This window comes from Triticum urartu, chromosome 2A, assembly GCF_056163025.1.
Source record: "Triticum urartu cultivar PI428250 chromosome 2A, HENAU_Tu73, whole genome shotgun sequence".
Taxonomy (NCBI): domain Eukaryota; kingdom Viridiplantae; phylum Streptophyta; class Magnoliopsida; order Poales; family Poaceae; genus Triticum; species Triticum urartu.
In genome coordinates, this window is record NC_141874.1 from 674,928,417 (window position 1) to 674,952,308 (window position 23,892).

General features: G+C 51.7%; 1 protein-coding gene across 1 annotated transcript; it reads left to right on the forward strand.

The window, feature by feature from the left end:
* Positions 1-21,771: 21,771 nt before the first annotated feature.
* Positions 21,772-23,250, forward strand: LOC147986640 (uncharacterized). Its single transcript, XM_087540108.1, has one exon. It carries the CDS (start codon positions 21,772-21,774, stop codon positions 23,248-23,250), a length of 1,479 nt encoding a protein of 492 aa, XP_087396234.1.
* Positions 23,251-23,892: the final 642 nt, after the last annotated feature.

Genomic DNA, 23,892 nt, shown 5'->3' on the forward strand with positions numbered 1-23,892 from the left:
TAGGGGGTCCGGAACGAAACTCGGGGGCTGCGACCCATTCGGGGTCGCACGGCTCGGTGATGTAAAACCACCTTGATTGCCACCCCTTCAGGGTCACCACCAAGGAGCCCTCGAGCCACAGGATGTTGGCCATCTTTCCAACCATGGTACCGCCGCACTCCGCCTGGCTGCCACGCACCACCTTCGGCTTGATGTTGAAGGTCTTTAGCCATAAGCTGAAATGAGGGCGGATGCGGAGGAAAGCCTCGCACACGACGATAAACGCCGAGATGTTGAGGATGAAGTTCGGGGCCAGATCGTGGAAATCCAGGCCGTACTAGAACATGAGCCCCCGGACAACTGGATGTAGAGGGAAGCCCAGTCCGCGGAGGAAATGGGGGAGAAATACCACCCTCTCGTGGGGCCTAGGAGTAGGGATGAGCTGCCCCTTCTCGGGGAGTCGGTGCGCGATGTCGCTGGCCAGATATCCGGCCTTCCTCAGCTTTTTGATGTGTCCCTCCGTGACGGAGGAGACCATCCACTTGCCTCCCGCTCCGGACATGACTGGAGAAGGTCGAGGTGGTAGTGCGGACTTGGGCGCTGGAGCTCGAGTGTGCAAGAATGGATAGGCAAAGGAGGAAGAAGGCGTGGGTGAAAAGGTGGATCCTTATCCCCTTATATGGGTGGGTGCGACTGCATGCCCCCACCAGCCTGGTAAAACTTGCTTATCTCCAAGCGCTGTAATCAAAGGCGCGGTTGGGTTACCCACGCCTGTATTGATGAGAATCCCGGAGGGACACGATCTCTGCTTTGACAAGACGTGCCAAGGAAACCGCCTCGCATAACCCGCTGAGGTGGGATAATGAAACAATTTGGATAAAGGCTTGGCCGTGGCGTGTCGCAGCACGGAATATGTCAGCAGATTAGATTTGTATTAATATTATTATTCTCTCTATGGCAATCTGTGGAAACTTATTTTGCAGAGAAGGACACTATCTTTGTGTTCAAAATCTTCTATGAAGTGCTTGGAGGAGGAACCCGCCTTGCTATGCAGAAGACAATTTAAGCGCCGGACTCGTCGTCATTGAAGCCTGGTTCAGGGGCTACTGAGGGAGTCCTGGATTAGGGGGTGCTCGGGTAGCCAAATTATATCTTCAGCCGGACTCCTGACTATGAACATACAAGATTGAAGACTCCGTCCCGTGTCTGGAAGGGATTTTCCTTAGCGTGGAAGGCAAGCTTGGCGATACGGATATTCAGATCTCCTACCATTGTAACCGACTCTATGTAACCCTAACCCTATCCACTGTCTATATAAACCGGAGGGTTCTAGTCCGTAGGACAACATACACATCTACAATCATACCATAGGCTAGCTTCTAGGGTTTAGCCTCTCTGATCTCATGGTAGATCAACTCTTGTACTACCCATATCATCAATATTAATCAAGCAGGACGTAGGGTTTTACCTCCATCGAGAGGGCCCGAACTTGGGTAAAACTTCGTGTCCCCTGCCTCCTGTTACCATCCGGCCTAGACGCCAGTTCGGGACCCCCTACCCGAGATCCGCCGGTTTTGACTGCGACACCCGCTCTAAAATCAGGGCGGCAAAGGAGGAGCTATGTCAAGCTGGAGATATCGCGGCTGGGAAGCCCTTTTCGTTGCGGACGAAGTTCGGAGATCCAAATTATGCCCCTCTTGATCAACTATGGAGTTCTGCAGACGCATACGTGGATTTGGCAGCAAGTGCTGCTGATGCGGCCAAGTACTTCAAGGATCAAAAAGATTGTGAAGTGGAAAAGCTATTCTGGTCACACTTCCATGTTCCAATGCGTCCGTTGCTGTTGAATGAGAGAATGACCAAGTGGGCCGAGCTCCATAGGTTGTCCGGGCTTGCCATGAGGTCTGTTGTGGATCATCTGTGGCCAGAAGGGCCATGGCCGAATAGTTATTTTAGTTTAGTGCAACAGTTCCTTAGTGTTGTGCCGCACATTGACGCTATGAAGAGGTCGGCATGCATAGAGGGTGCGCGTATGGCACTTGCCCGTGTCAAGACATACTGGGCAGAGATGGAGGCCACCGCTATTACAACCCAAAGTTCGGCCGTAGGCGGGTACCTGTCGAGCACTACTTTGAAGTAGTCCTTGAAGGCGCTCGTTCAATAGAGGCTCAGTGCTCGAAGAATATTATGTTCTAGTGACATGTATTCCCATTGTAAAAACAATGTTTTATTGAATTATAAAGGCTGTGTTTATACTTTTGCCTGAATGTATTATGATGCCTCCTGTGCGGCCGTTTATTTATATATGTATATAACCTGAAAGTTTGTGGTCGTCGGCTTCAGCCCCACGCATATAATGTGGGGGTGTTCGCAAAAAATGCGTATTCAGACTTGATCCTACGTGTTGGTCCATTAAGGAGGTGGTGGCACAGCGAACGAGGCAATCAGACTATATTGCTTTGACAATTTCACTTAGCCATAGGAGTTTGACGGTGGGGCTACAATATAGCCCCTGGTACCTCCGTGCTCATTCGAAGACGGTGCGCGTACGTACATGACCGGGAAACGGCCCTTCGTTAATGCAGAGGAATCCCGAAGATTCCGCTAAGTCATCGAGTGGTTGACCAGTCTTACGCTTTATCATGACAGTCAGTTTTCGGCTTTCTCTATTGAGGTGCTCATCCCGATGAACCAGGGCACAATCGCAGTAGTTCTCCCAGTGCCGCCTTAGCCGATAGAGCGGAACGTAAGGTACCAAACACGGGAGCCGGGAAAACCCAACATTTGACCAAACACATGATTCGGAGCTGATGCATATAAGGCCAAACTCACGAAGACGAACACTCCCTAAGGTATTCGGTCTTTATACCATATTCCAGGCTGAACAATGCCCTTAAAAATAAACCCCGAGTGTCCAGGTACGTGCAATATTCTGACGTGGTGAAATGCCAATAACGCCAGCATCCTTCTCGGTTGTATTGAGTATCCGGAGGATGTGAACAACAAGAGACAGTAAAAAAGGTTTACGCAGGGTCTTAATCTGAAAAGAAACCATTGAGCGGGTCCCTGCTGCACGTCTGCGCCTGTATCTCCGTTGTGCCGTGTCCTGGACGGGTGCAGCACGATTGTCATCCGTAAAAGAGAAGAACTTAGGTGAAAGTTGTCGTGCCCAGAAATTTTTTGATTATTTTCGATAAACCATTAAAATTCAAGATAAGTCAGGTTGAGCCGAACTAGCCCTGATTACACGAGGGGAGCCCCTAGTGCCGTCTATGAGGGTTTAACCATCAAACCAATCTCAGGTATATCTAGTGATGTGCCGGACTCGTCTAACCGTGTCCGCGGTCTTGACGACCTGTCCTTTATTCTGGTTGGTGAGGCCGTCTAGTGCTCGGCTGTTAAAGCGGCCGCACGTTCTTCCGCGCGTAGAGAACACTCAATATTTTCACTGACTGTGATGGTGCCATATGGACCAGGCATCTTAAGCTTAAGGGAAGCGTAATGTGGTACCGCATTAAAACAAGTGAAAGATGTTCTTCCGAGTAGTGCTTGATATCCACTTTGGAATGGAGCAATGTCGAAGTCTAACTTCTCACTTCGGTAATTGTCGGATGAACCGAATACAACCTCTAGTATTAGAGAGCCCGTGGAGCGGGCCTCTGGGCCTGGTATTACTCCTTTGAAGGTAGTATTACTATGGCTGATTTTTGTTGGGTCTATCCCAATTTTGCGGACTCTGTCCTGATATATCAGATTTAGATCACTGCCGCCGTCCATAAGGACTCATGTGAGATGGTATCCGTTTATTATTGGGTCTAACAGCAAGGCAGCCCATCCTTCATGTCGGATGCTTGTCGCGTGATCCCTGCGATGAAAAGTGATCGGGTAGGCCAACCAAGGGTTGAACTTGGGGGTGATGGGCTCTACGGCGCGTACGTCTCAGAGTGCATGTTTGCTCCTCTTCTTCGTTACGTGGATCATGTTTACTGTTTTAACCTCTGGTGGGAATTTTTTCTATCCTTCAGTGCTTTGCTGGCGAGGTTCGTCCTCATCTTCGCATGGTGTCTCCCTCCCCTTGTGTTCGGCGTTTAGCTTACCGGCCTGCTTGAAGACCCAGCATTCTCTGTGGGTGTGATTTGCAGGTTTATTGGGGGTGCCATGAATCTGACATAATTTGTCTACAATCTTGTTTAGGCTGGACGGTCCATCTCTGCTGCCTTTGAAAGGCTTCTTTCGCTGACCTGGTTAAGAGCCCCTGAATCTGGCGTTTACCTCCGTATTATATGGGCTATCTTCTTTATTTTGACGCTTGTTTTTACTACGTCATGGTTTTCCATTGCCATCCCTTACTTCGGATGTTCTTGGGTCACCGGTTCTACTGCAGGCTAACCTGCGATCTTCGCCCGCGCAAAAGTGGGTCATGAGGCCTGTCAGGGCTGCCATTGTTCTCGGTTTTTCTTGGCCAAGGTGTCTGGCGAGCCATTCGTCTCGGACGCTGTGCTTGAAAGCTGCTAAGGCTTCGGCGTCCGGGCAGTCGACGATTTGGTTCTTCTTAGTGAGAAACCCGTTCCAAAGCTTTTGGGCTGACTCTCCAGGCTGTTGAATTATATGACTTAAATTGTCTGCATCCGGAGGTCGGACATAGGTCCCTTGAAAATTAGCCCGAAAAGCATCCTCGAGCTCCTCCCAACTTCCAATTGAGTTTTCAGGGAGGCTTTTTAGACAGTGTCGATCTGGTCCTTTAAGCTTGAGGGGCAAGTACTTGATGGCGTGGAGATCGTCTCCGCGAGCCATATGGATATGGAGGATAAAGTCCTCAATCCAGACCCCAGGGTCTGTGGTCTCGTCGTACGCCTCTATGTTCACTGGTTTGAATCCTTCTGGAAATTCGTGGTCCAGCACCTCATCGGTGAAACATAGGGGGTGTGTGGCACCCCTGTATTTGGATGTATCATATCGTTCGGACGGTTGTAGTATTCGGTTTCGATTTTGTGCCGAAGCGCGCTTCCTAGATCCATAGATGGATCTGGTCATATTGGGTTTTTGGCGCGAGTCCTCACATAGATCGTGTGTTGACTTATGTGCTGCCTTGTTGGCCACTCTGTCATGGTCACAAGGTGGTTGATCCGGCCAGTTGGCCATTTTATTTTTCGGCTGTGTGGGCTCTAAGGCCTCATCGTCGAATTCAGGTAATAGCTTGCGCTTTGGATGGCTCTTTGTGTGGTAACTTCCACCATACTTTTCTTCGTTGTCGAGCACTTTGTTCCACCTGCTGTTGAGCGTATTTTGTGCGGCATTAAGCCTTTGCTTCTGTTCTTCAGACTCATCGCTGTGGCAATAAGCCTTCTGCGGATGTTCTCTTGTTCCAAGTGTGTTTCCGGGATGATTTGTGCAACTTCGTCCGGACTGTTTTCCTCCCCCGAGGGGGGTTGATGAGATTTATCCTCGGCGTCGCCGTGTTCGGACATCGGATCCGTATTATTTTCGCCGTTTGCAGTTTCATCGTGCTCTGCCACTGGGTCAATGTGGTCATCGTTTCCTCTGGAGTCGACTGGAGTGTTATTTTCTCTTGCGCTGTTATAGCTGTTTTTGCTATGGCGGGACTTAGAGCGGCGCCGCTAAAGTCGGCGCTTGGGTTGCTTCTTGGAGGGGTCATCCCCCGGTGTCTCGTCTCCATTGCCTTCTTTGGGGGTGTCCACCATGTATATATCATATGATGAGGTGGCGGTCCAGCGCCCCATGGGCGGTGGTTCCTGTTCGTCTCCTGCCTCGTCATCCATACCGTCGATGTCTTCAGAGTCGAAGTCGAGCATGTCGGTTAAATCGTCGACAGTGGCTACTAATTGGGTGGTGGGTGGGGAGCGAATTTCATCGTTGTCCGCATCCCATTCTAGCCGGACATTGTTCAGCCAAGGTGAGTGCTGAAAGGTGAGTGCTGAAAGATATCCGCGGAGGTGAACTCCATGATCGGCGCCCAATTGGATTTCATAGGCACGGACGCAGGCAGCTCGGAGTCCGTGGCCGGAGATAAATCCAGTGGTTCGGCAACACGGCTCTCGTGAGTGGTGAAGTCAGTATCCGGCACCATCGCCACTAAGAGTGCTGCCTCCATGGCAGGGTCTATCCACCCGTCTTCGGATGGTGCAATTTGCTCCGAATTGAAGGCCGGAGTAGTTGCAGGTGTGATCCCCCGAACACTGTCCGACGACACAGCTAAATCATGCTCGTCGTGATCGTGCGGTGCACCTACATGGGCTCGAATCCATTGAAGATCAAGTCTCTGCGGATTTCGGCAGTGTAGTTTAAGTTTCCGAACCTGACCTGATGGCCAGGGGCATAGCTCTCGATCTGCTCCAGATGCCTAAGTGTGTTGGCCCGCAGTGCGAAGCCGCCGATTACGAAGATATGTCCAGGGAGGAAAACCTCACCCTGGATAGCATCATTACCGATGATCGAAGGAGCCATCAAGCCTTACGGTGACGGCACAGTGGAACTCTCAATGAAAGCACCAATGTCGGTGTCAAAACCGATGGATCTCCGGTAGGGGGTCCCGAACTGTGCGTCTAAGGTGGATGGTAACAGGAGGCAGGGGACACGATGTTTACCCAGGTTCGGGCCCTCTCGATTGAGGTAATACCCTACGTCCTTCTTGATTGATCTTGATGATATGAGTATTACAAGAGTTGATCTACCACGAGATCATAGAGGCTAAACCCTAGAAGCTAGCCTTTGGTATGATTGTATGTTGTCCTACGGACTAAACCCTCCGGTTTATATAGACACCGAAGGGGGCTAGGGTTACACAGAGTCGGTTACAAGGAAGAAGATCTACATATCCGTATTGCCAAGCATGCCTTCCACGCCAAGGAGAGTCCCATCCGGACACAGGACGAAGTCTTCAATCTTGTATCTTCATAGTCCAATAGTCTGGCCAAAGGATATAGTCTGGTTGTCCGGAGACCCCCTAATCCAGGACTCCCTCGGTCCCCATTGATGGTGAGGACACCCTTCTTCCCCGACATCTCCATGAGGTTGTAGGCCGGATGGGTCGCCGCCATGAACTAAGCCAAGGCCGGGTACCTGAGGATGGCGTTGTACGGGAGGCTGATGTGGGCGATGTCGAAGTCGATGAGCTCGGTGCGGTAGTTATCGCACGTGCCGAAGGTCACGGGGAGGCGGATCTGCCCCCGGGAGCAGGCGGAGCCTCCACCAACCCTCGAGAAAGGCTTTCTAGGGAGGATCCGTTCGAGCGGTACGTGAAGAAGGCTAAAGTCCTCGACGGAGAGCACGTTGAGGCCGACGCAATCGTCGATGAGCGTCTTGGTGATGGACACATGGCAGATGGTGGGCGTGCAAAGCATTGGGAGCGCACCCATGCCGAAGGTGGAGGCGGGATGATCCCCTGAGTCAAAGGTGAGGTCGGCCTCGGGCGCGGCCCAGCCTGGCGGAGCGCCCGGGCGCTTGGAAGTGGCACCGATCTGGCGAAAGAACGGCTTGACGTGATGATCCGAGGGTGGTGCTTGTGAGTCATCGAGGAGGGCCACAACCGCTTGGTGCGCTGGCGCCACGTAGCGCGCGGCGAAGAGGCCACGCAACTCCTCCCAAGATGCCACCGTGGATCCGGGGAGGTTGAGCAGCCAGGCACGCGGTGCGCCAGTGAGGGGCATGGGAAGCTAGTTGGCCATGACCTTGTCGTCGCCCCCGGCCTTAAGGACGGCCTCCTCATACGCCAGCAGGAAAGCCGTCGGGTCTGCCGCGCCGTCGTAGCGCAGCGGCATCTCTGGCTTGAACTTGGGTGGTCATTGCACCTGCCGCAAGCTAGGAGCAAGGGCTCGGAGCCCCCGATCGCCACTGTGGGTACCCGTAGACCCAGCCGGAAGGGCGGCGCCAGCCATGGGCGATGGGTGCGAAGATGGTGGAGTGCAAACCGAAGGAAGGAAAACTCCGGCGCACCCCTGGCACGCCAAATGTCGGATCACGGGTTCTGGCAAAACCCTCAAGGTTCGAAACTGGGGTGCGCGTGAAGATCTCCCCCCTACCGATCCACGTCCTAGCTTCGCTAAGATCTCAAAAGGACTAACTCGACGAACTCGTAACACAAAGGACACTAGATTTATACTGGTTCGGGCCACCGTTGTGGTGTAATATCCTACTCCAGTGTGGTGGTGGTGGATTGCCTCTTGGGTTGAGGATGAACAGTACAAGGGGGAAGAACAGCCTCCTGAGGTGAGGTGTTCTTGTGCTTGGAGAACTTGTGGTTGTTCGGATTCCTCTCTCTAGCTATGGTGGTGGCTAGTCCTATTTATAGAGGCCCTGGTCCTCTCCCCAAATATTGAGCGGGAAGGGAGCCAACAACGGCCAATTCGAAAGGGGACAACCAGTACAACTTATCCTGACAAAAGCAGTCTTCGCCTGCCAAAGGCTCTAGTGGTGACGCCGTCTTGGGATCAATGGTGACCTCCATCTTGCCATCCTGCTGGTCTTGGTCTCGTTGCACCGATATGGAAACCTTTTCTTGACGCCTCGGTACTCTGCGTCTGCGCTTTCCTCCATAGCAGCAAATAGGAAATGAGGACACTGTGCACGCTGGCACCCGCTTGGTCTCGATCGTCATGGCTCACGTCACTAGAACCTCGCGAGGTTTGTCTTGCCTTGATCTCTCCGCCCCTTGCCAGCCAGCCTGGTGAGGCCGCTCCTGAGGAGGTCTTGTGTCATCCGCCTCGTGAGGCTTGGCCCCTCGTGAGGGTCTTGATTCCTTGCCGGTGAAGATGGGCCATACGGGCCCGCTCGCAGAGCCATGCCATGGGCTGTAGGCAGGCAAGTCTGGGAACCCCCGTTTCCAGAACGCCGACAAGGAGGCCTCGCCAGGCACTGGGAAATGCACGCCTCACGAGGCGGAAACTACTTCGAGCGTGCCAAGCTAAGTTATTTCTACGCGCCTACATAAAACGCCGATGCTGCAACGCGACATAGGAACGATAAACATAGCATAGCAACTTGGAAATCATGGTACGTTGCACGCCCCTGTGGGGCCCTGTCGGTGTCAAAACCGGCGGATCTCGGGTAGGGGGTCCCGAACTGTGCGTCTAAGGAGGATGGTAACAGGAGGCAGGGGACACGATGTTTTACCCAGGTTTGGGCCCTCTTCATGGAGGTAAAACCCTATGTCCTGCTTGATTTATTCTTAATGATATGGGTATTACAAGAGTTGGTCTACCATGAGATTGGAGAGGCTAAACCCTAGAAGCTAGCCTATGGTATGATTGTATGTTTTCCTATGAACTAAAACCCTCCGGTTTATATAGACACCGGAGAGGGTTAGGGTTACACAAGGTCGGTTACAAAGGAGGAGATATCCATATCCGTACTGCCTAGCTTGCCTTCCACGCCAAGTAGAGTCCCATCCGGACACAAGACGAAGTCTTCAATCTTGTATCTTCATAGTACAACAGTCCGGCCAAAGGATATAGTCCGGCTGTCCGAAGACCCCTAATCCCAGACTCCCTAAGTAGCCCCTGAACCAGGCTTCAATGACGATGAGTCCGGTGCGCAGTGTTGTCTTCGGCATTGCAAGGTGGGTTCCTCCTCCGAACACATCACAGAAGGGTTTGAATACCAGGATAGTGTCTGACCCTGCCAAATAAATTGCACATACCACCGTAGAGAGAATAATATTTCCACAAATCTTAATGTGCTGACATGCTTTGGCAACATGACATCAGGCCATGGCTCGGTGATTATTCGAGTCGTTTTTCTTCAACTAGCTCCACACATAACGCGAGGTGGTTTCTTGACACATCTTGTCAAAGCAGAGATCGTGTTCCCCTAATTACGGGATTCTCATCAATACGGTCGTGGGTAACCCAACCGTGCCTAGGACTCCTAGATTTTAGGAAAGTCCCAAACGGCCACTAGGAGGACGCTTGATATTCACCCTCTTTATAAAGGGACAAGGCTTTTACTTTTTTCCCTCCCGTGCTTAATCGAATCCTTCCCCCGCCTCGAGTTCTAACACCCAAAGCCCAGGTCAGGTGCTCCAGACCTTCAATCATGTCCGGATCTAGCCTTCAAGGCCGGTGGATGCCCTCCTCCGTTACGAAAGAGGATATTAAGAAGTTGAGGGAGGCCAGATATCTGACCGCCGAGGTTTCGCATCGGCTACCTGCCCAAGGGCAGGTCGTCCCTACTACCGAACCCAACGAGAATGTTGTGTTCATCTCCCACTTCCTCCGAGGTCTAGGCCTCACTCTGGATCCCTTTGTTAGGGGTTTGATGTTCTACTACGGGCTAGATTTCCATGACCTAGCCCCGGACTCCTTTATCCACATCTCGGCATTTATTGTCGTATGTGAGGCCTTCCTCCGCATTACCCCTCACTTTGGCCTGTGGCTCAAGACCTTTGATGTGAAGCCGAAGATGGTCGAGAGGCAGCATGTAGCGTGCGGAGGCGCATTAATAAGAAAGATCGCTGGAGCTCCATGTCCAAAGGGTTCCTTTCCAGAGGTGTCCGGATTATGGCAACGGGAGTGGTTTTACATCACAGCTCCTAGAAGTGCCAAGTGGGTGGCTGCCCCTGCTTTCCGCTCGGGCCCTGCACCACAACTGATATCATGGATTAGCAGAGGGCTGAGCTGGGGCCAGCCAAGGATGTGCCTATACTGCATATCCGCATTCAAGATCTCTTCGAAGGAGATTTCAGTCTGGTTATGGTGGTGCAAGTCATGCTGGTTCGTTGAGTCCAGCCTTGCAAACGCCGGCCCCTCCGCATGTGGGAGTTCAACCCAGAAGGACCGCGCACTATTCAGAATTTCCTCGGCCTGACGCCCGAGGAGATGTATAAATCATTCTTCGGACCCCAAATAGAGTGTCCGGATAATACCGAGGACGTGGGCCTAAGCAGCAACCGCAGCGCCGACCAAGTAAGTAATCCTCTAGCCGAGCACACCGTCTTTCGTTTATCATGACGTCATTCTGAGAAATCACTCTTTGACCAGGACTGGCTAACAAAGGCGAAGATGATTCGGTGTTCAGCCCCCTTCCTGAGGGTTTGGACATTCCGGTACTCGAAAAGATGCTCGAGCTAGCACCTTGCCCGGAGCCCTCAAAGGAAGATAAAGGGGGAATAATGAGGGCGAAAGTGGGCCCCCACCGCTACCAATTCCAACCGAGGGAATGAGCGCCTCCGTGAAGGAGGATAACCAAGGGGAAGAATCTGACATTCTCTCGCTTTGGGGAAGGAAGAGGACAACCTCTGGAGATCCGGAAACAAAGGTTTCCAAACGGGAGAAGAAACCTCCAAGAGAGTCCTGCCTTGGAGGGTGCTCTTGCCGCACAAAGTCCGCACGGAGATCAGCCCTCTAACGAGCTGTAAGTAATCAAAAGGTACTTTAATAGTGAAGATGTAATACCTTACCTCTGAGGAAAATAACCGAAGCATTTATCTTGCAGTTCGGATCTTAGCCCTTCTCAGCAGAGCTCGTCTTCGGGGGATCTTCTTCCGGAGATGATGGAGAGCAAAACGCCTCCCTCAGACTCCCCCGCTCAAGAAGCGAGCGACCTTGAAGCGTCGTCATGGAGGGCCTCGCCGGATCAGGTGAGGCCAGAAGATAATCCTATGGTCGCCCGAAGTCCCTAGTGTCCGGCTCTTGAAGAGAGCAACCAAAAGAATCCGACACCGTCTGGTATGCGGTCGGACGCACTGAGGGATCTGCTAGAGAGAGCAATTATCTCAGAAGAACACCGTACATTGATGGGTACGGTGATGGAAAGGATTTCGTCCGCCGAAAGGGGTTGCATGAAGCCTTTATGAGTCTACTGATGGGTTTTGAGGTACATGAAATGATATAAATTTGTGATAGTACCGCACATTTTTAGGTGTGCCCTGTGTAGATAGTAGCCCCTGAGACTCTGGTTGTCGCCGAGAACGGTGGCAAACAAAGGATCGTAGTCCCAGGTAATAACCATACCGCATTTATGTGCAGGTAGTGGAAGATCCGGTGCTTAGCCAGACTAATGAGTTTGCCGAACTGAAGCGGCAACTGGATGTGGAGGATGCCGACATCGAGCTTGCTAACAAGAGGCTTGACGAGGCATAGGGTAAGTGATATTTTCTGGTGAATGTCACATAGTAAGAGCAGCGTGATGCCAGTATCTTTAATATTTTGTGACTGCAGATGGAGCTGCCACCGTGGAAACACTTCGGGCAGAACTTGCCCGAGCTAAAGAACAAGCAAGGAGTAGTAAGCCGAGAAGGCCACGCATTGCGAGATCAAAGAGAAGATGGCTGAGATGGCTGTAAAGTTAAAAGACACTGCCGACCGTTGCCAGTTCCTTGAAGAAGAAAACCGAGCGAAGGCGACGGACCTCAAAAAGGCCACGATGGTGACCAAAGACACCCACTCTACCATGAGAGCGAAGGAGGAGCTGCATGAAGCTGGCGATATTGTGGCTGGGAAGCCCTTTTTGCTGCGGAGGAAGTTCGGAGATCTGCGGTATGCCCCTCTGGATCGGCTGTGGAGTTCGGCGGACGCATATCTGGATTTGACGGCGAGTGCTGTCGATGCGGCCGAATACTTCCCAGAGCAAACAGATCGTGAAGTGGACAAGCTATTCTGGTCGCAGTTTAACGTTCCAGAGCGTCCGCTTCCACTAACTGATTAGCTTGCCGAATGGGCCGAACTCAATAGATTGTCCGGACTTGCCATGAGGTCCGTCGTAGATCATCTGTGGCCGGAAAAGCCAAAGCCGAATAGCTATTTCGGCTTAGTGCAGTAGTTCCTTGGTGCGGTTCCGCGCATTAATGTGATGAAGAGGTCGGCGTGCATAGAGGGCCCGGGGATGGCCCTTTCCCGTGTCGAAGCATACTTGGCGGAGATGGATGCTATCACTGTTGTGGCGTAGGGTTCGGCCATAGGCCGAGTGGCTGCCGACCACTATTTTGAAGAAGTTCTTGAGGGTGGTCGTTTGATAGAGGCCCAGTGCTCGAAGAATATTATGTTTGAGTGACATGTATTCCCATTGTAAAAACAATGTTTTATTGAATTTATCAAGGTTGTATTTATACTTTTGCCCGAAAGTAATATGATGCCTTTTGTGCGGCCGTTTATGTATACATGTGTATAACCTGAAAGATTGCAGTCGTCGGCTTTAGCCCCCACGCATATAATGCCGGGGTGTTCGCAGAAGCCGCATATTCACACTTAATCCTACATCTTGGTCCTAATAAGGAGGTGATGGCACAACGAACTAGGCAACCGGACTATAGTGCTTTAACACTTTCACTTAGCCATAGGAGTTTGACAGTGGGGCTACTATATAGCCCCTCGTGGATCCGCACTCATCCGAATTCGGGGTGCGTACATGCCTGGCCGGGAAACGACCCTTCGTTAAGGCGGAGGAATTCTAACATTCTGATAGGTCAACGAGTGGTTGACCAGTCTCACGCTATATCATGACGGTCAGTTTTTGGCTTTCTCTACTGAGGTGTTCGTCCGGATGAACCAGGTCACAATCGCAGTAGTTCTCCTGGTGCCGCCTTAGCCCATAGAGCGGAACGTAAGGCAACAAAACACAGGAGCTGGGCAAACCCAATATTTGACCCAAGACATGATTCGGAGCTGATGCATATAAGGCCAAACTCGAGACGACGAACACTCCCTAAGGTATTCGGTCTTTATTGTGGGCCTGAATAGTGCCCTTTGTAAGAAGCCCCTGGTGTCCAGGTACGTGCATTGTTCTGACATGGCCACATGCCAAGACGTCAACATCCTTCTCAATGGTACTGAGAATCTGAGGGATGGGTATCAACAAGAGACAGTAAAAAAGGAGGACGCAGGGTCTAAATCTAAAAAGAATCCTTTGAACGGGTACCTGCTGCACGCCTGCGCCCGTGTCTCCGTTGTGCCGTATGCTGGACGGGTGTAGCACGATGGTCATTTGTAAAAGAGAGGAACTTAGGTGAAAAGTTGTTGTGCAAAAAGGTAGGTTTTAAAGAAACCATGTACAATTCAAGATGAGTAAAAATTGCCACTTGTCTACGCGCGTTGAGCCCCTTGTATTTGTAATAGGGGTGTGGCCATCATACCTTTATGAATTACATATAGCTGCGCTGGACTCGTCTAACCGTTTCCGTGGTCTTGACGACATATCGAATGCTTTAGTTGGTGAGGCTGTTTTAGTGTGCGGCTGCCAAGGCCGCCGCACTCTCTTTGGCGCGCAGGGATCGCTCAATATTTCCATTTACTGTAATGATGCCACGTGGACCGGGCATCTTAAGTGTGAGGGAAGCGTAATGCGGTATTGCATTAAAGTGAGTGAAAGCTTCGTGTCCGAGTAGTGCTTGATAGCCACTTTGGAATGGAGCAATGTGGAAGGTCAAATTTTCGCTACGGAAGTTATTGGGGTAGCCGAATATAACCTCTAGTAGCAGGGAGCCCATGCAATGAGCCCCTGGGCCTGGCATTACTCCTTTAAAGGTAGTATTGCTATGTCAAATTTTCGTTTGGTCTATCCCCATTTTGCGGATTGTGTCCTGATATATCAGGTTTAGACTGCTGCCACCGTCCATCAGGACTCGTGTGAAGTGGTATCCGTCAATTATTGGATCTAATACCAAGGCAGCCCATCCTGCGTGCCGGATACTTGTCGAGTAATCCTGATGATCGAAGGTGATCGGTTGAGACGACCAGTGGCATGACTCCGCGGTGATAGGCCCTTGGGCATATTTCTCTGGGAGTGCCGCTTTGTTTCTCCCCTTGATCACGTGTAACACGTTTACTATTTTGACTTCTGGTGGAAATTTCTTTTGTTCCCCAGTGTCTTGCTTGAGAGGCTCATCCTCGTCTTCTCTTGGTGTATCCTCCCCATTGTGTACGGTGTTGAGCTTGCCGGACTGCTTGAAGACCCAACATTGTCTGTGGGTATGATTAGCGGGTTTACCAGGGGTGCTATGGATCTAACATATTTGGTCCAAAATTTTGTTTAGGCTGGACAGTTCGTCTCAACTGCCTTTAGAGGGCGGCTTTTGCTGACCTGGCCGAGAGCTTCTGAAATCGGTGTTTACCGTCGTGCTCTTTGGGTTGCCTTCTTTATTCCGGCGCTTATTATTTTTGTTGCGTCGTGATTTCCCGTTTCCATCTCTAACTTCGGATGTACTTGGGTCGCTGGTGCTGCATCGGGCTAGCCAGCTGTCCTCGCCCGCGCAAAAGCGGGTCATGAGGCTTGTTAATGCGTCCATTGTTCTCGACTTTTATTGGCCGAGGTGTCTAGCAAGCCATTCGTCTCGGATGCTGTGTTTAAAAGCTGCCAAGGTTCGGCGTCTAGACAGTCGACTATTTGGTTCTTTTTAGTAAGAAACATGTTCCAAAGCTTTCGGGCTGACTCTCCAGGCTATTGAGTTATATGACTTAAATCGTCCGCATCCGGAGGTCGGACATAAGTCCCTTGAAAATTTGCCCGGAAAGCGTCTTCGAGCTCTTCCCAGCTTCCAATGGAGCTTTCGGGGAGGCTTTTAAGCCAGTGCCGAGCTGGCCCTTTGAGTTTGAGGGGTAAATACTTAATGGCGTGGAGATCATCTCCTCGAGCCATATGGATCTGGAGGATATAGTCCTCAATCTAGACCCCAGGGTCTGTTGTTCCGTCGTATGCCTCTATGTTTACGGGTTTGAATCCCTCTGGAAATTCATGGTCCATCACCTCGTCGGTGAAACATAGGGGGTGTGCAGCACACCTATATCTGGGTGTACCGCGTTGTTCGGATGTTTGTTGTGTTGCATCGTATGCTGGAGCGCGCTTGCGTGGTCCATAGATGGATCTGGTTGCGCCGTCCTTTTGATGCGAGTCGATGCGTGGATCGCGTATTGGCTTATGTGCGGCGTTATTTGCCGCTCTATGTTGGCCGTGGGGTCATCTATCCGGCCAGATGGCCGTTTTAATTTTTGGTTGCGGGGGATCTAAGGCCTCCTCATTGAATTCAGGTAGCAACTTCCGCTTCGGGTAGCTCGTGGTGGGGCGATTACCGCCGTACTTCGCTGTTGTGTTGAGTACTTTACTCCATCTGATTCTGAGTGTGTCTTGCGCAGCCTTGAGCCTTTGCTTCTGCTTTTTTAGACTCCTCGCGGTGGCAACAAGCCTTTGATGGCCATTCTGTTGCTCCGGGTGTCTGTCTGGTGCGATGTCGTCCGGATTATTATCTTTGACAGAGTCGGGTTGCTCGGTTTGATTCTCCGTGTTGCCGTGGTCCGGCGATGGTTCACCCTGCTCTAACGCTGGGTCTATATGATCGCTGTTTCTGCTGAGGCAGGATTTGGAGCGGCGCTTACGCCGCCCCTTTGACTGCTTCTCGAGGGGACAACACTTCGATGTGTCCTTCCATTCCTCGTCGTCGTTTTCTTTTGGTGTGTCCACCATGTATACGTCATGTGATGAAGTGGGCGTCCAATGCCCTGTGGGCAGTGGTTCCTGTTTGTCTCCTACATCATCGTCCATACCGTTGATGTCTTCGGAGTCGAAGTCGAGCATGTCGGTTAAGTCATCGACAGTGGCTACTAAGTGGGTGGTGGGTGGGCAACGAATTTCTTCGTCATCCGCATCCCAATCCTGCCGGACATAGTTCGGCCAGGAATCTCCTGACAAGGAGAGAGACTTTAATGAATTCAGTATGTCGCCGAAGGGTGAGTGCTGAAAGATATCCGCGGAGGTGAACTCCATGACTGGCGCCCAGTCAGATTTGATAGGCACGGGCGCAGGCGTTTCGGAGTCCGTGGCCGGGGAAGGATCCGGCGGTATGGCAACATGGCTCTCGTGAAGGGTAAGGTCGATATTCGGCTCGATCGCTGCTAAGGATACGGCCTCCGTGACGGGACCTATCCACCCGTCCATGGATGGCGCAAGTGGCTCCGAATTGAGGCTCGGAGCGGCTGCCGGTGCGATCTCCTGAATACGGTCCGAAGGTAGAGCTAAATCGTACTCATCGTGACCGCATGGCGCACAAAGCAGGGGCTCGAATCCGCCGAAGATCAAGTCTCCGCGGATATCGGCCGTGTAATTTAAGCTTCCAAACCTGACCTGATGGCCAGGGGCGTAGCTTTCGATCTGCTCTAGATGTCCAAGCGAGTTGGCCCGCAGTGCGAAGCTGCCGAACACAAAGATTTGTCCGGGGACAAAGGTCTCACCCTGGACTGCATCACTATCGATGATAGAAGGAGCCATCAAGCCTAACGGCGACGACACAGAGGAACTCTCAATGAAAGCACCAATGTCAGTGTCAAAACCGGCGGATCTTGGGTAGGGGTTCCTGAACTGTGCGTCTAAGGCGGATGGTAACAGGAGGCAGGGGACACGATGTTTCCCAGGTTCGGGCCCTCTTGATGGAGGTAAAACCCTACGTCCTGCTTGATTTATTCTTGATGACATGGGTATTACAAGAGTTGATCTACCATGAGATCGGAGAGGCTAAACCCTAGAAGCTAGCCTATGGTATGATTGTATGTTTTCCTACGGACTAAAACCCTCCGGTTTATATAGACACCGGAGAGGGTTAGGGTTACACAAGGTCGGTTACAAAGGAGGAGATATCCATACCCGTACTGCCTAGCTTGCCTTCGACACCAAGTAGAGTCCCATCCGGACACGAGACGAAGTCTTCAATCCTGTATCTTCATAGTCCAACAATCCGGCCAAAGGATATAGTCCGGCTGTCCGGAGACCCCTAATCCCGGACTCCCTCGGGCCCCATACTTGTCTCTCTCTTAATGCAGGAAGAAAAGGAAGAACAAGACAAAAGTGGTGCTGCCCCCATAGCCATTCGCGAGGATGGGCGCATGGCGCTCTCCTCGCCCCAGCCATGGGTCATGAAGATCTTGTTTGGGGAGATGGCTTCAACCTCCGCTCTGGTCGCCGGGGCGTCGCAGTCGGTGTGCTACAGCCAATGCTCGAGGGGGCTCCTCGGCGGCATCTCGGCGGAGAAGAACTGCGGAAAGAAAATCCAAGTGCGTGGAGGCATCACCGCCCACATCACCAGTTCGCGCGAGGATTCCGCGGCGTGGGCACCTAGGGCGACGATGTGCGTCACCACGGCGTGGCGACCATGGCCATGGCGTGGGCGGCGCCCCTCGCTGCCTCTCCCTTCGGAGCCCTCGGATTGGGCGTACAGAGGCAGTGGATATCCGGGAGGTGGCCGCTTGCACAAAGGCCTCGACACCTCTAGCCTCACGACTACGTCACGGTGATGGGCCAGCCTCTTCTTCGGTGGAAGTGGCCCGAGCTCGTCGCGGGGGTTTTTCCTTTCTCTGCGGCCGAGAACCTCCGTATCGGCGCCATGTGTGTCGTTTCTAGCGATGAAGCGAGGGAGAAGAAGCGAGCGGAGCAGGAAGGGATGAGCGACGGGGGCTCCGCCCCCTCCTCATTTATAGCGGGAGAAGGACAACCCGCGATCCCCACGATCACAGGTAAGGATGATTTCTCTCTGCATGCTGCAGGGACTCCTCAAGTCGGGCAGTTGCCAAGGTAGCAAGGGGAAGCGGAGATGCCCACGTCCCATCAATCGCCACGCGTCAACCGAGGCCACAGGCTATTGGGGCTCATGGCGCTCCGCACTTGCCCCTTGGTTTCGCCTCGAAACCAAGTCCGAGCGCGCCTTCGGCCTGGGGGCTACTGTCAGTGTCCTAGGAACGGGGGTCCCCAGACTTGCCTACCTGCGGCCCACGGCGTGGCTCCGCCAGCAGCCCCGTATGACCCATATTCACCAGCAAACACTGAAGACCCTCACGAGGCGGACAATGCAAGACCTCCTCTGGGGCAGCCTCACCAGGCTGGCTCACGAGGGGCAGAGAGATCAGGGCAAGAGGCACCTCGTGAGGTCCTTGTGACGCAAGCCATGACGACCGGGGCCAGGCGGGCGCCCGCACGCGCAGTGTCCTCGTTTCCTCTTTGGTGCTAAAGGGACAGGCGCAGGCGAGGAGTCCCAAGGCATCAGGCAAAGGTTTCCATATCGGTGCAATGAGACCAAGACCAGTAGGACGGCAGGACGGAGGTCACCGTGGAGCCCAGGACGGCGTCACCACCAGAGCCTTCAGCAGGCAAAGACCACCTTTAGTCAGGATAACTTGTACTAGTTGTCACCTTTCAAATTTGGCCATTGTGGCATCCCTTCCCGCCAGCATTTGGGAAGAGGACCAGGGCCTCTATAAATAGGGCTAGCCACCACAGTAGGAGGAAGACGAACCCAACTGATGCGGGACACTTTAGACCACCCTCAAACACACTTGCTCACCAAGCACAAGAGCACCTCTCCTCAGGAGGCAGTTCTTCCCTTCTAACTGTTCATCCTCAGCCCAAGAGGCAATCCACCACACCACACTAGAGTAGGGTATTACACCACAACGGTGGCAACCCTGTGTCCTTTGTTCTGCGAGTTCGATGCGCTGAGCCTTGAGACCGCGGTGAGGGAGAGTGCGAGGGGAAGGAGAGATCTTCATGCGCACCCCACTGTTCGAACCTCAAGGGTTTTGCCGGAACCCGAAATCCGACAACTCTAGCAACCCATCATCTACTTATTACTTCCCATTGCCTTCCCCTAGGCCCAAATAATGGTGAAATGTCGTGTAGTCGATGTTCACATGAAACCACTAGAGGAGAGACAACATACATCTCATCAAAATATCGAACGAATACCAAATTCACAAGACTACTTATAGCAAGACTTCTCCAATGTCCTTAGGAACAAACATAACTAGTCACAAATCATATTCATGTTCATAATCAGAGGGGTATTAATATGCATAAAGGATCTGAATATATATATAATCTTCCACCGAATAAACCAACTAGCATCAACTACAAGGAGTAATCTACACTACTAGCAACCCACAGGTACCAATCTGAGGTTTTGAGACAAAGATTGGATACAAGAGATGAACTAGGGTTTGGGAGGAGATGGTGTTGGTGAAGATGTTGATGGAGATTGACCCCCTCCCGATGAGAGGATCGATGGTGATGACGATGGTGACGATTTCCCCATTCCGGGGGGATGTTTCCCCGACAGAACAGCTCCGCCGGAGCCCTAGATTGGTTTCGCCAAGGTTCCGCCTCAAGACGGCGGCGCTTCATTCCAAAAGCTTCCTTCTCATTTTTTTCCAGGGCGAAAGACTTCCTAGAGAAAAATATGGGCACCGGAGGCCTGCCAGGGGGCCCACGAGACAGGGGGACGCGCCCAGGGCACTACTAGGAAAAGGACTATAGATAGGATTGATACTAATGGTGCACCATGGAAGCAGTGCGCCACTACTATATACTAATGGCGCACCGGTTGGTGATGCGCCATTAGTGTGGAAGACACTAATGACGCACCAGAAACAGGGTGCGCCACTAGTATTAAATTATTTTTTTCCATTTTTCCATACATACTAATGGCGCATCAGGTCGAAGTGCGCCATTACTAGTTCTAAGTCAGTGCGCCATTACTGTAAAAAAATTTATTCTTTTTTTTGCAAAACTACTAATGGCGCATCGTTTCACAGTGCGCCATTACTAGTTTAAACTAGTAATGGCGCACTATTACCCGGTGCGCCATTAGTATATATATTTATTATTTTTTACTTTTTTGCAAAACTACTAATGGCGCACCACCTGCAGGTGCGCCATTAGTAACCAGGGTTACTAATGGCGCATTTTCTGGTGGTGCACCATTAGTAACCTAGGATCCCAACAAGATATTTTGGACAGCCCCACACCTACCCACTCACTTTCCCCACTTCATTCCCTCCACATCCTTCTCCAAGCTTTCGGCCATCTCCTCCTCCTCACCTCATTTCCACCATAGATTCATCAAAATTAAGTGGTGAAATTACCTTTTTTTGATAGGTAAGTAAGGGGAAAGCTATCTTCATGATGTAGATCTACTTTTTTTCTCCCTAGCTCGCTCCAACAACGTGCACATGCACTTTTTGTGGCCTAGCTAGATCTATGTATGTTTGTGGTGTTGCATGTGTTTGTGGTGTTGCATATATGTTTGTGTTTGAAGGTACCGGTATTTGAAATGCGATAGTTTCCAATATTTTGCCGGAATGTTTTGATTCATTTCCGTTTCGGCGAGAATTTTGGCACTATGCATTATTTTTTGTCCTATTTTTAGGGAAGGTCATGCCAAATTTTTTCTTGGTTCTAAAATATCGTTTTGCTCTACCCCGCAGGCGACCATGGTCCGCACGATGACTGAAGGCATCGTGAATAGGTTTTTGAGCTCCGCGAAGGCCGAGATGCTTCAAAAGAACGAGACGGAGATAAGATGTCCGTGTCGAAGATGCAAGCTGAAGAGCCTTATTGCGGACCCGGATTCCGGGCAGGTGCGGGACCACCTGCTCTTGCGTGGTTTCATGGATGGCTATCGGTGGCAAGGTGATGAAGATGACTATGAAGTCATCCATGGGGCCGGGCAAGAAATGAGGAAGGCCAACAAGACAAGTACCACCGCGGCGAGGGCGGGCGAGAAGACAAAGAATCTCCAGGACATGATCACGACGGTGATGCTGTACACAGTCATCATGTAGAAGATGTCGTACATGATGATGAGGAAGATCCGATGAAGGGCATGATCATGAAGATGAAGATGCCGGAGCAGACGACGATGGAGGCTGGGTGCAGGACCCTCATATTCAAGAGCTGCTTCTCAAGCAGACGGATAACGCAAGAGCTGCCGCCCGAGAGAAAGCCAAGCTGGATCAACTGGAGATAGACGCGGTTACTCCATTGTGTGAAGGATGCAGGCCCGAGGATACCCGCCTGAAAGTATCGCTCATGGCTCTGGAGATGAAGGTAAAACACAAAATGACCGACGCATGCTTCGACGAGAACATGTCATTCTGGCACGAACGTCTTCCCAAGGGGAACAAGTGCCCGACCAGTTTCGAGGAGGTGAAGAAAATCGTGTGTCCTATGGATTTACCGCATGTGAAATACCATGTGTGCATGAACAATTGTATCATTTATCGGGACGAGCACGCGGAGTCTACCATATGTCCGGTGTGCAGCGTCACTCGATACAAGAAGAGGAAGAAAACTCCTCGAAAATCGGTGTGGTACTTTCCGATCACTCCTCGTCTGCAGCGGTATTTCGCGGACCCTAAGGTAGCAAAGCTCCTGCGTTGGCACGCGGATCGGGAGGAGAAGAAGCGGGAAGATGACGAAAATGATCCGGAGATAAATAAAAAAGACAAGATGCTGAGTCACCCTAAGGATGCGAGCCAGTGGCAAGCGTTGAACTTCGAATACCTAGAATTTGGGAAGGATCCAAGGAACATCATGCTGGGCGCGAGCACCGATGGAGTCAATCCGTTTGGAAGCCAGAGAAGCACACATAGCACCTGGCCTGTGTTTGTGTGGATGTACAACCTTCCCCCCTGGTTGTGCATGAAGAGGAAGTACATTCACATGAGTATGCTAATTGAAGGGCCGAAACAACCAGGGAATGACATCAATCTGTATCTGGGGCTGCTGAGGGAGGAGCTAGACACGCTGTGGAAAACGCAAGCCAATACGTGGGACGCCGTAGAGAAAGAATATTTCCCTATGAGAGCCGCACTGCTCACGACGGTGCACGACTATCTCGGTTACGGATATCTCGCGGGGCAGGTAGTCCATGGATTTTCTGGATGCGTAAGGTGCATGGATGACACAATGTATCGCCAGCTAGATAGAGATCCCGGGTCTTCGAAAACCGTGTTCATGGGACATCGTAGGTGGCTTTGCGACGATGACCCGTGCAGGAAATGCAAGGATCTGTTCAATGGTGAAACCGAACCCCGAAAACGCCCGTGTACGAGGAGCAGCGAGGAAATAGACGAGCTGTTGAAAAATTGGAAAGACTGCCCACTGCCGGGAAAGAAGCAAAAGGCGCCAGAGCCGGGAAAGAAGCGAAAGGCGCCAGAGCCGCTGCTGAAGGTATGGAAAACGAGGTCTGTTTTCTGGGACTTGCCGTACTGGAAGATCCACCATGTGCCTCACAGCCTTGATGTGATGCATATCACGAAGAACGTGTGCGAGAGTCTGCTTGGTACCCTGCTCAACATGCCAGAGAGGACCAAAGATGGGCCGAAAGCAAGGGCAGACTTGAAATCAATGGGCATCAGGCAGGAGCTTCACGCTAATGATGATGATGATGATGATGATGATGATGATGATGATGAGGCGAAGCAGGACACAGAAAGTCATCGCAAAGGCAAAAAGGCCAAGAAGACCAGAAATGACTACCCTCCCGCGTGCTTCACTCTAAGTTAGGAGGAGATCGAGCAGTTTTTCACCTGCCTCCTAGGAGTAAAACTTCCTTACGGTTACGCGGGGAAGATAAGCAGATACCTAGACCCAGCGAAGCAGAAGTTCAGCGGGATGAAGTCTCACGACTGTCACGTGCTGATGACGCAGATACTTCCAGTTGCAATCCGTGGGATCATGGACGCGCACGTCCGTGAAACGCTATTTGGCCTATGCAACTTTTTCGACGTCATCTCTTGGAAGTCAATTGGCGTGAGGCAACTCAGAAGGCTACAGGAAGAGATCATGGTGATACTATGCGACCTCGAGATGTACTTCCCACCCGCATTCTTCGATGTTATGGTGCATCTGCTGGTCCATATCGTGGAGGATATCATCCAACTCAGGCCGACGTTCCTGCACAGCATGATGCCATTCGAAAGGATGAATGGTGTCATCAAAGGATACGTTCGCAACATGTCACATCCAGAGGGAAGTATAGCCAGGGGCTTTCTGACCGAAGAGTGCATCTCCTACTGCACGAATTATCTAGGCATCAAGAACCCCGTTGGTCTGCCCGTCAACAGGCACCTCGGCAGGCTTGCTGGATGGGGTCACTGTGAGGGTCGCCGCGAAATGCATGTCGACTTCGAGGGTCGACTCGCCGAC